At 48.9% G+C, this 12,693-nt stretch overlaps 1 protein-coding gene across 3 annotated transcripts in view; it reads right to left on the minus strand.

Moving 5' to 3' along the window:
- The window catches only part of LOC112313517 (death domain-containing protein CRADD), a 247,445-nt gene extending 237,056 nt beyond the window's left edge, over nt 1-10,389 (minus strand). The window contains exons 1-4 of one of the 3 annotated variants that reach the window (XM_045202028.2): nt 10,251-10,379; nt 9,154-9,577; nt 8,446-8,806; nt 6,316-6,767 (exon numbers count right to left, since the gene is read on the minus strand). In XM_045202028.2, coding sequence (XP_045057963.1) covers nt 6,316-6,767; nt 8,446-8,584 — 591 coding nt within the window. In that variant the 5' untranslated portion in view covers nt 8,585-8,806; nt 9,154-9,577; nt 10,251-10,379. Of the gene's footprint in view, nt 1-6,315; nt 6,768-8,445; nt 8,807-9,153; nt 9,578-9,605; nt 9,739-10,250 lie in introns of those variants that run through there. The other 2 variants (XM_024570119.3, XM_024570200.3) reach the window with 2 other exon arrangements.
- Between the last annotated feature and the right edge of the window lie 2,304 nt (nt 10,390-12,693).

A 12,693-nucleotide genomic window follows, 5' to 3' on the forward strand; every position in this document is an offset into this window, starting at 1 on the left:
ACAGATAGAGCTCAGAGATCCACAGCCATATGAAAACACATTCTTTAAGCAGAATAAAAATGGAGTTAATAACTGACTCCAGCTGTGAAAAAGTCCAGAGTTAAGAGTAAGTTAGTGTTTTTTTCAAAATAAATGAGAGTATATTATGGCTTAGAGGCAAGTCTACATTATAGTTTAATGGAGAGCTTGCCTCTCAGGCCACTCGCATCCCACTGGGAGACAGATTGCTCCGTATCTGGTCAATGAAGGTGCCAAGCTCCTCATTTTACAGCTTCAGTATTTGGCTTACAGTCAAACAACCAAGAGTGAACCCCAAATTCTTCAACTCCTAGGTCAAGGTTCTGCCTGCCCATAGCACCACCACTCCCTACCTTCCTGGGAATGGAATTTCCCGACTACCTAAACTCACCCGGAGTAGAAGCTGCTCTTCACAGAGAAGCATGCATCTGTGGAACCCAAAGTCCAGCACAAATGGGAGCCTACAGCCAATGGGGGTCCACATCTGCACCCCTCCCCAATCTTCTCCCCAACCACTGCCTCCTTCCCACCCCTTCATACATATCAGTTCACACCTAACTAGTCTCCTTAACTCCACTCTTGCCTTGTTCCAAGCCATTTTCCAAAGGGCCTCCAGGGGATATAAAACATAAGCCTAGTTCAGTTACACCCCCATTTTAAAAAGCTTTTATCCACTGCCCTCTGCACAAGTTCCAAACTCCTCAGTAAGGCCTATAAGGTATGCTCCTGCTCACCTCTCCCCTGTTCCTCAACCTTATCACATCCTCATCAAGGGTTCTAAAGACATCAATTTGTAGTGGCTGCCAGTGTCTGTGGTGTAAATAGTCCCACCATGGCTGATTTCTATCTACCAGTGATTTACCCTTAACCACTTAGCTTCCAAAATCCCTCTCAGAAGCCTCAGCACACCACTGATTCCCCAGCCTCCTTAATTTTCTCATCTTGCCATCTTTTTAGTCACTTTGTTGTTTATTAACATTCTCATTGTCTGATGGCCAGGGAGAATAAAGTGAGTGAACAAACAAGTAATTTTTCTATCAGTAGTTCTAGCAAAGGAGATCGAATGGGGAGAAAGGTGAAACCAGTATTAGCTAGATGTGTTTACGTGTTTCAATTACCCCATTCTCTCTGCCCCTATTACTGCAGATAACTGAAAGCAGATGCCCTAATCAAATGTGCAACATGCAAACACACTTTCTGACCAAATATGGTATTGATGGCCACAACCTGGGAATAGAAATGAGGAGAAACAAACTATGCTGGAAACCTGAGAACGGTCAAGTTCATCAAGATGGCAGAAGGGAGGTTAAAATGGGAAATCAAACAACTTCTCTGGGTAGAAATAACATGGAAAATATTTTTCTAAATGTTAAAGATCATAGCAGCTCTCTGGACCAAAATCTAAACAGGAAAAAAAAGCATACCAAACTAACAGAAGGGAAAACCATTTAGCAAAATATAAAGTTTTATCTGAACATGGTTGGAAACTGGGGAAATACAGGAAAATTTTATGGAGTTCTGTGACGACGTCTCACTCTCCTCCATAGAAATGGGGCTCATTGGGTGGTATTTATGTTTAGACAGGAGGGGAAGGCAGCTGGCCGTACTTCTTTCCCTCTCTGGAACCCTGGCTTGTATTTCCCTTCCCTCTGTTTCTAACAGAGGCAGCAGCACGTGAGTAACAGTTCACAGGATGTGCACCTGATCTCTAGGGCAGGTCAGAGTTCCTATAAATTAAGGATACAGTTCCAAGTGAGATTGTCTATAAAAGCAGTTTTATTTTTATGGTTCGCTAATGTTTACTGACATTAACCCCATTCACTGTGACAACAATCGCTGGATCCAGCCTCTTGTTGATGAAGCTCCGGGGGTGTAGAAAGGAAGATCCAGCTTTGCTCTGTGATTTCGGCTTATTTACTATCGGCACTGGGGGCCCCAGGGCTTTCAGAGGCTACTGTAGCAACAGCTGTTACTTTACTTTGGTAATAAAGTTAAGTAACCTGAACTCAAGCCACAGAGAAAAAAATTAGAAAAACAATAAAAAATATGTGAAGATGGGGAAAAAACATTTATGTCTACGTCAGAGTGAAACAAGACTATCACAGAATCATTCTTACGTACAGACAAGCAGAAGGAAGGAATGGAGGGCATTTCCACCGCAATCAAATGAAATGCAACTTAAGGAGCCTCTCATACTTTAAATAAAAATAAATACATAAAACACGCACACAACAGAAGTGTGGTATTTGGGGCTGGCTACTTGTTTAAAAACCTGAAATGAATCAAAGATTTAATCTCAAGGTATTCTACATCCTTCAGTTACCCAACTCAAGGAGAATATAATTACCCTCTTTAATCACAGTATGATACGGCCAACAGGGCTGTCTGTGTCAGACAAACTAAAGGGCAACTCGAGGACACAAACGGCAGAGAGCGAGGCAGGAATTAACTGCGCCATCATGCCCACGAGCGGGCGGAAGAGCGAGCGGGCTCCACCGATGCGGACAGGAGGTGGGCAGTCACCCGGACACGGCTGTGTGTGAGTCACATCTGGCAGAGGCAGAAATGAGATCATAAAAGAACATGGATGGCAGGCTTTAGACATTAAAACAGCAAATACATTAGAAGCGTCGAGGAGTTAAAATGAATGCAAAACTCTAATGTGGAACCCAGCAGAAGCCGATTATTTGAGGTGGGATGGAAGGAGCCGAGAACTGGAATTATCCCGTATAGTACTCCAAAGGCCTGCCATCTAATTTCAGAGGAAGAAAAATATGATGTTAAAAGAGCTGCAGGGCTTACAAGGGAGCAAAGTAGAGTATTGACAGTTTAAACCAAGAGTAGAAGGGTGTCGTTTTTACAAATACTGTTCATATGTGTCCACTGACTCTGCCATTGATTTGCTGAATTGTGTGTTTGCACAGGAATTTCCTGACCTCCTCTGAAAGTCTTCGGTACAATGGCAAAACTAAAGTACGTGATCGGAAAAGTGGTTTCAAGCTTCAAAATTCTAGGAAGTTAAAAATGGGAGAGGAGCGTACAGGCCTCTTAGTAAACGAAAGGGCTAGAATGAATGACAACACTTTTTTTTGCTGCAAAGGCTAGAAATGACCAGTGGGAGACGAGAGAGGCCTGAGCCGGCTGCTGGCTGTAACCACAGCCACTCCTCGCCCCCACCACGCTGCGCCTACACCCACTCGGAGCAGAACAGGGCCTGGTCTCAGGACATTCCATCCCGTGGATTATCTGATGACGTCTCTCTCTTACCCTCCTACCAGGGTACAATTTTCTAAAAGCGGAGAAAATCCTTCCCAAGAAAATAAACACTCCCAAACAACCGTACCATTCTCTTACCTATTTGGATTACATAATTACTATGAAGTCAAGACTTTTTTACTGACATTCCAGAAAAGAACTTTCAGCTCATAAGCTGAACTGCCTTTTCTCCACTGTCCACAGCCCCCCAAAACCCAACTCCCTAAAAAGCACTCCCCAGTGCCCACTTTTATAGAATGAAAAACTCCACTGCCTCAACTCTGCTCCCAATGGACACTCAAAAGTATTTTAAGTTAGAGGGGGATACTATACACTATATTCTTCAACATAGCAACAATAGTACATACATACCCTCACTAAAGTCTGAAAATGCCCTGCATAGAAAGGGATCCCTGGGTATTTTTCTTGGCTCTGTTGAGGTTAATTTAGACAAGTGTGTATCTTAACTTTTTTGTTCAACAGTCCATGCAATGGGGCTACCAATAACTGGTAGCTGGCATCATGGACTAGCCCCCAAATAAAACAGTGAAACCCCTTCTGACCTACCCTGGCACCAGGAGAAAACCACTGGGCCCAGCTGACTGCAATCCCACGGAGCACAATGCTAATTAAGGCACCTATACTTTTCCGGTGGAGGCAGCAATAGAATTGCTGAGGGTTCCTTTTATGGCCTGCTCTAACTTTCTCATCTGGATCAATGTAGAAAGAGCAGCAATTTGCTCTTTGGAATTCCTCTCCAGGAATAAAGAGGGCCAGGATATTCCTGGAATGCCTCCTCATTCCCAAGTCAGGTGTGCGTCCTGTGATCACTGTGCTTTGCCCGTTCTGCCTGTGTGAAGTTCAAGTTAGATAATGCACGTACAGGGCTAAGAACCGGGCACACCATAAACTCAATAAATAAATAATGTTAGTGACAGTAAAACAAAATAAAACGGAGAGAGAGAAAGAGACTGTCTCCTAATGCTTATCTGCGTGCTTGAAACAGGGCAGATTGAAATGTAAGGCGACAGTTTCACAGCGCGCTCCAGGGACGTCTTTGCCGCCCTTGGTTCCCTCCGTCACTTGCTAGCAATAACGCAGAACTTTCCACGCTCCACGGGTGCTCCTGCCCCACCACTGCATCCAACTCGCAATAAGTGCGAAACTGCAGACTGTTCGAAACAAGGAGAGCAGAAGTGTGACAGACCTTAAGCAGATCCCACGGAGCCCCCGGGCACTGGCCACGTGGAATTTTTGCCAGGGAAGTCAAACATCCCGCATTAGACAACTGTTTTCAGTGGAGAAAATGGGTAAGCAATGCACAGAACCGGTACATCTTACTAAAAAGGTGAACCCTTGATCATAAACCAGACCCTAAAAAGTATGACTCTTCTTTGAATTTTAGGCTACAAATTAATTCTTCCTAAGGGATACCTAGCTATCTTTTGTTTGGCTCTGCTGTTTGAATACATAGGCACAACCATTTCCCGAGTTTCATGAAAATATTTGCACAGGTTTTGCTATAATTTATAGTCACAAATTATATGTGTCTTAGCAGAATTCACTTGGGACACACGCTTCCCAGGGACACACCACCGCAGGCAGCTGTGCAGGCAAATTCCTTACGTCTGGACTCCAAAAGGCAGCACATTCACAACAGTCATGAGACTGTGTGGCATAAAGCACACAGCCACAGAACTTTATTTTTATTTTGCATTACACCTACTCAACCTGTAGAAGACTAGGATATGTTACAGCTTTTGTAGTTTCTAAACCATGTTTTTGGAAACACAACGGGCATTACTGCTATGCCTGTTCACGGTGTATAAGGGCCACCTGGCAAGTCTCATGGTTTCTAAGCCATGCTTCCCAAAACACAAAGGGCCAGTATGAACCACAGCTTCAGAGAAGGGCAAGTAATGCTCCACCTCTTGCTGAATATTTGACTTACATCACTTGACTTGTTTCTACGGCAACCCTCTATTACCACTACCACGAAAATGGACGTTTTCTACAATTCAAAGTAATGTAAGTGCAACTTGTAAAAGTCAGCGGTTTTTTTTATTTAATACATTCTAATCAAATAGTAACAGCAGTAAATAAACACTTTGAAAAACAGGCAGGCATCCCCCTGTATCTGGAAGAAAGTTAAGTCGAAGTTTTCTACATGGTAGAAGGGAGACAACCGTTGATGTCTATGGTTAGACAATTCAAGGACAACTTGGAAATTTCTAAAGCCATTTCCAAAAAAATCCAAGGCAAAAGGTTGGGACACAGCTACTTCAAAGGGTAATATGTCTCTATCTACATGGTTTAATGAACAGGGGTTGGGTTGCACCTATATAGCAGGACATTCTTGTCTTTAGCCTTAAAGGAAAAGACCAAGTCTTTTCCGTTTGCACCAATTTGAAATATGTCTGAAGTAAGGCTCCCTTAAAATGGATTATTACAGTACTCATTCACATGAGAGAGTTCATACATGTAGTAAAAAGACAAATACAGGATTTCATGGTTACTTTTTTTGGTTGATTTGGTTCATTGCATAAAATGAAGGATAAACACTCATAAGGAAGTCTGATCAACAAAACCCCTAGGTACATCAGAATGCAAAACATAACACGCCCAAAACAGACTCGGATCACGGGCATATAAAACTGAAGCTAGCCTGTGTTAAGTTTCCTTCCCCTTCCGTGCTCCTCCACGGAGTCCGTTCTCTACTACTGGTGCTTGGACCTCCAACCAAGAAGGAAGGAATCTCAAAAGGCAAGGCATTCTGATAAACATGTTACTTCAGCATTTACTTGGGCTATTTAACTTTTAACTTAGAAGATCAACCGGTAGGGAAGAGTTAACTCAGGTGAAAATATCTGAGGGAACTTTACCTAGCTACCTCGTCACACACTTAAGTTAGGTTGATTCAGCTGTTCTTAGAATTCCATGTAGTTATCCAGAGCAGTCACTCAAGTTTTGGTTCTTTTTTACGTAGCTGCATTCGGAGATACTCTATATGAGGCATGTTAAGAACAAAAGAAACACTTATACCTGGAATTTATATTCTTCCAAGTAATCTTTTAGTCTTGTTGGTAAAGGCAGTTCCCAGATGGTACCGGTACATTTGTTAATGGTGAGTCTGCAGAGGTGCTGCAGAGGTGGCGCTGCTGTGTAGAGCGGTTTGGTCAGATAAAGGTGAACAGTGCCGTTCCGGGGGGCTTCTGGGCCTGTCCGCTTGTCTTTGCACATCTGAACATAGTAGTCGATCAGGTGAACCACACTGTCAAACTGTTTAAGCTTGGACTTGACACATATGATAGAGTCCAATCTGAACTTCCCATCTTGATGTTCGATTCGCAGATTAGTTGGTCCAGCTGATGTTTTAACAGATATCGTTAGTAGGTAGTCTGAATGCGAACTATCTCTAATCAAGAAAGTTCCTTCTGGTGCCTCTTTTAATTTCTCTTTGGCTTCATTAACAGTCATGCTTCCCCAGTACCAACCTGGGGTTTTTATTCAGAAAGAAAAAGAAAAGAGAGTAAAATCGTTATTATCAAGAATGTTTTAAGTGGGGCAAGTACTTGACAACAATTTTTCTAGCTCTAAAAAGAGGTCTGTGAGTGAAAGGTTACCAGAGGCCACCATAAATACTTTTGACAGAAATTGAATGGAAATGTGGAGCCATGTTATTTTATGCACACAAACTGCGAGCCAGTTTTTTTTTAAGTAATTTTTTGAAGCTGTTCTTTAAAGCATCAAGATTTTCTCCTAATGAAACAATATGTGCAATATGACACACTGGCTCACAAAGCACGATGCTTTCCAGCACCACTCCTGGGAAATCAAAGACTTAAAATAAATTAGAAGTAAGTAAGAGGTTTAAAATAAAAGTCATGCCCTTAAAAAAGTGGAAAACCCAACTGCAGCTAATTGATAGAGTAAAACAACAGAAACAACTTTGTGGATGGTTGGTGTCCCCTTCTCCTCTTCCCCAAATCTGTCAACAGATGTATCTCAGTTCAAAGCCCTAGAAGATACTGCTATTTACTTGTTTTAAAAACACAGTTCTTTGTACAATAGCTTCTGTTTGCTGTTTTGATTACAACTACCTTATCAGTCATTGAGAAATAAGGGAAACCCCAAATGACAATTAGTACTTCAACTCTGCTATCTTTGGACTTTGCCCTAACTCAAATCCAATCCCAACCGTCCCTGAGTCTACCCAGCATTCTCGATTTGATCTGCCTGCACCATCTACCCGGCCCATCCCATTTACAAAAGTTGACAATCTGCATTAAAGAAGTTTAAACAATATGCCCTTCCTCAAAAAAGAATGAATGAATGAATGAATGATTGCTGGGATTCCCAACCTGCCGTTCTCTCCAGCTGAGGGGAAAAGCCGATGCCCCACAACCAGAAGTGAGGGAATGAGGGAACAGTCCCCTCTCCACAGTGCTACCAAAACATCAACTTTGCCCCAAACATAAGCTTTTAGGATCCAGAGATGTTGAAAGCCCGCATGGTTTGCCAGATTTTTCTTTCCACTTTTTTCCCCTTCAGATTCCGAGAGACAACAGCGAGCCACGCAAAGCACAGGACTTTACTCGAAAGACCCCCTGAAGGCCGTGAGCTCGCTTAGCAGGGGCTTCGCTGTGCGCACTCCTCGAGAATCCACGGCAGCCGCCTGCGCGGCAATCTGTTGGTCCCTGGACTTGGCCACGAAGGTCCCGTGCTGCAGCGGCTGCTTCGCCCGGGAGCGGGATGCAGCAAAAGCTACAGGCAGCGCTGCGCCCACTCGCTTCCTTGCACTACGCGCAAAGAAAGGCACCAGGCTCTTTCTCCCGACGGAATTCGAGCCCTAGTGCTGACCGCCCCCCCCTGCCCCGCAGCGTGAAAAACAGTTTTCGGAGCCCTAAGGGGCAATTTCCAAGGTCCTCCAGGCCCAAGTCTCTCAAGAACCACTTTCATTTCGAATCCCAAGGATCCAAGGCCGTGTCGGCATCCTCTCTGAGGCGGGGGCAGGAAGCGAGGGGACATTTTCCACCCCATCCTTCGCTTCCCAGCTCGTCCCCTTTTCCCCCCGCTGTGTTCCCCTCCAGCAAAGCCCCGAGCCGCGTCTTTGGGAAGGCACGCGCCCCCCACCCCGCCCGGGTAACGTGTGGGGGCTGTACCGCTCCCTACCTGTTTGACTGAGCTCCCTCAAGGCCTTCGCCAGACGCGCCGCCTCCGGGGATGGCTCCTCCGAGGTCCCCGCGGTCCCCCACTGGCCCCGCGTCCCTTCCGCGCCATTCCCGGAGGGCTCGAGGCACCGCAGGGTCATGGGCAAAGGGTCACCGCAGCAAACAGAGGTGGCCGTCGGAGGTGGGGTCAGAGAGGGGCACTCGTCCTTCCTAGAAGTCAGTGGGAACCCCAAAACACGTCCCTGCGGAGTATCCAAAATGGTGGTGGAGGGGGAGGGGGTGGAGAGCTGCTGATTCTTCCTCCCCAGGTCCCAGTGGATAGGTGGCAAAGTCCCCCGCAGGCGCGGTCACCCACAGTTTGCCTGCAAAGAGAAAGTGTGGGGTTGGGTCAGTCCGAACTGGACCCCTGGCCGAGGTGTGAGTGGGGAGACAGCGACGTGGAAAATCCCAGGGACTCCTCCGAGTCTTTGCTCCTCCACCACTTAACCCCAAGCATCCAGGCTCTGCCCAGACCCAGTTCTAGAGACAGGAGGATAGAGAGTGCGAGGGATCAGGGACGCCTGAATTGTGGAGAGGGAGAGGGGTGCGGCGTGGGGGGTGGGGGAAGGCGGGCGGGAGAGACAGGAAGAGGGTGGGGAACCCGGTGTCTTCCCGCCCAGGACAGCTCGCTGAAATCGCAGGCTAGCAGAATGGAACAGCAAAGAGTCACCTGCAGGCACAGTAGTAAATAGGCCCTTGTCAAGGACAAGTGGTAAAAATTGTTTAAAGTCAATTAACAAGAGAGCCCCCAAAACTGCACTCCTATGTCACACTCCGCACAGCCCGAGGAGCCCCGGGAGAAAGTGCCCAGCACAAACTCCGTGCCCTATGGCGCCGCGGGGTTCTTGGTGCCGAAACCAGCAGCAAAGGGCGCCAAGGTGCGCGAGTTGCCGCATCTCAGCTCCGAGGCAGCCTTGCTACCCTCCCCCAGCTTCGGACAGGGGTGGGGGGCGCCACAGCGAGCCGTGGCGGCTGCTGCCGTTGTTGCTGCCGCAGGCGCTGTCGAGGAATCGACCCGAGCGCTCAGCCTTAGCGGGTGTTCGGAGCCCGGGGCCGGGTCGCGGCCGAGCAGGCTGCAGCGAGAACCGCGAGACCTGCAAGAGAACCAAACTGAGCCCTTACCTTGGCCTCAGCCGCCGGCTCCACACCCAGCAAGCCTCCCCGGCGGACCTGGGGCGGGGAAGCAGGGAGGGGCCCGGAAAGGAGGGGTGTCTGCCCGAGTAACCCCTGTTGACTTTTAATTTGGTAACAAGACGCCTGGGGATGCGACGAGACCCGCGCTCAGCGGCCGCGGCCGGAGTTCTAAGCGCAGAGGGTAAACAAAAGACCCGGGGACCGTAGCCTAGACGCTCCCCCCAACCCCGGGCTCCAGCACCCCCTTCAAGGCTCGCACAGCCCCCAGCCGGAGCAGCTGCTGGGTTTCCCTCCGACTGTGATTAAGGAGGTGGGAAGGGCAGAGGGAGGAGTAAGGAGCCAGGGCGGGAGGCAGGGGGTGGGGAGGAACGGAGATCAGGTTATTAAAGAGGATTATTAATTTGGATGGCGGTTTAGGAGAGAAAAAATTCTGGAGACTTCCCGACGCCGGGAAGGAACCAGAGAAAGCAGACAGAAACGCCCGCTGCGGGGCAGAGCCGCAGCTCTCTGACTCTCTTCCACTGGGGGCTCTAAACTGCGGAAGCCAAGGCCTCCCGGCTCCCGCGGCCGCGCCCGGGTTTCCTCCCCAGCGACCCTCCTGGGGCGGAGCCTTCGGGATCCCCAGACCAGTACCTGCCGCCTGCCCCAGCCGGAGCCCCTCCGGCACCCCGACTGTGGGCACCGAGGATTGTGAGGCGTTGCGCCCGGAGCTCGGGCGCGTAGTGTCCGCGGCCCGCGCAGCGCTGGTAGCGGCGGGCGAGGAGGCTCATGCTTCAAGGGAAGACCAAGGCCTGCGAGCCGCGGCGGTGGCGGCGGCGAGACTTGGCAAGAGTTAAACGTCGGTCCGGGAGCGCTGTGTGCGCGTGACTTCCCAGCCGGACGCGCCTCCCGAGCTCCCCGCCTCCCTCTTGGGTTTGAGCTCCAGGAGCGCCCCGCCCGACTGCTGCGGAGGCCGCTTTCCAGGAACTTTCCAGGAATTCGCCCCACGTGACCGGGGCCTCTGCTACTGCTTTAAAAAGGCTGGGGCACTACTGCGCAGGCTTCAGGGGAGGCGGGCTCTGAGTCCTCTGGTGCAGGGCAGAGCCCTGTAGCTGCCTGGGAACCCGCCCTCGTGTGATGCAGCTCTCCGGATAGTCCGGAGACGCGCAGAAGACCCCGGTTGCCAAGGTTCGCGTACCCGCGGCCAGAGCCTACACCCTAACCGTGCCGGGAGTACGACGGGGTCGGACGAGTAACAGACATTCTCAGCCGGCGTGGGGAGAGGACGTCTCTTTCCCGTTCCCTCCGCCCCTTCTCGTGACCCTCCAGTCGCACATTTTGTGAAGGGCAGGCAGGAGAGACTGGAGGTCCTCGAAAAGGTCCCTCCCTCTGCAAGACACTTGAGTCGTGTGGGGAAGGCCCCTTTGCAGCCCTCTGCCTGGAACCCACGCCCGACAGCGGGAGGGAGCGTGCGGGAGGGCATCCCCTCGGCCCAAGCCCTACAACGCATGCAGTGGCGCCTCCTTAGGCAGCGCTGGCGGCTCTCAGTTCCCCCCGCCCTCGGGAGGTGCTACTCTGTCTCCAGCACCAGCCCAGCCCAGCTCCCCCCTCCTCCCCGCTCTAGTCTCCTTCCCGCCGCCTTCCCTCCCCTAGTCTCTCACCTGCGCCGACTACCGAGGGGGCTCTCTTTACCCACACGCCTGGGTAGTACTGGGCGATGGGCCTCGGTGCCTGCAGTCCGGAGAGTGCGTGTCTCCACGATTTTTTGCAGGGCTGGCGCCCAGGGACCGGGAATTCGGAAAGATCCTGTCACTTCTTCCCTGTCCAGGGACCCTTTACCTCCCACCTTGTAGGTCACCTGGCCTCAGTAGGAACTGATCTCCTTGTCCTGCCCGCCCGTACCTGAAATGTGACCTACTTTTTAAAAACCATTAATATTCACGGGAAAACCGGATCCAAAATTTCGATAAACCATTTTTCTTTGAAATACTATTCTATTGCATCACTGCTCAATTGAAAGGTCAATGACTACTTTTAGTTGAAGAGGTGGCTATGGGGAAATTGGGCGAGAAGAGGGGGGAGGAGACGTGGGGAGGTGCAGCTCACAAACTTTGCCTGGTGCCCCCTCTGCTGGCCCTGGGAGGAAGCGTAAACCAGTTCCCCGTCTGCCCCGTGAGGAGTCAGGGGTATTGGTTTTCTCATTTTTACCGCTTTTCATTAAATAACTATGCAACTGACAGGAAAGTGAGCAATTCCCAGGTAACCAAGGACTTTCTGAAAGATGGAAGTCCTGTGCACGCAATTGTGTTTTGTTTTTTAGTCTTTGATATGGAGGGTTGCACGGGTCGTTTACCATCTTTAGACCCTCGGTCTTTTCTACAAAGACTGGACTCTGGTTCTGGATGAGGGACTGGGATAACTGAACAAATTGGATTCCACGTAGAGGTTGTGTGTAGTGTGAGGCCAGCACCTTTAAGGACCACTACGTCTACTAGGGTTCACCATGTTCTAAATTATTCCATACGGCTTCTTCTTCCTTGGTAGAGAATCCCAGAGGTAGGGTGCACTCTTCTGTAGTTTACATTAAAATACATTTTTTAAACATTTTTAAGATAAAATACATTTCTATTTAATTGTCAATTGAAACGAATCTGCCAGCATCCGTTCCTAATGTGCTTTCCTGTTGCCTCCTAACACGTGCTGTTCCCTCTTTTGCACGTGCTGTCTGCGTCCTAGAGTGCCTTTCCCAGAGCTGGTGCTGGCCAGCGCCCATCGTTCAGGTCTCAACTCCTAGTCACCTCCGCAGAGAGTCATTATCCACAAAGTGCACGAGAAACACAATGCCAGCTGTCGGGCTCCGAACTGTACCAAAGTAGGATTTTTCATTTTTGTTTCTGAAATATTTCTCAGTAATGCCCAAGCACTTTGTTGGCCATTTTTAATCCACAAGAAACACATATGGGAGCTTCTTAGGAAAAAGATTTATGGGATCATGTTAAGTTAAAAAAAAAAGTAAAATAAAACTATCTATTTCAAACTGTTACCACATTATGAAGTTATGCTTGTATATGGACAAAAACAGAAGGGAATGTGGAGA

Source organism: Desmodus rotundus, chromosome 3 (genome assembly GCF_022682495.2).
Source record: "Desmodus rotundus isolate HL8 chromosome 3, HLdesRot8A.1, whole genome shotgun sequence".
In the NCBI taxonomy this organism is placed as follows: Eukaryota; Metazoa; Chordata; class Mammalia; order Chiroptera; family Phyllostomidae; genus Desmodus; species Desmodus rotundus.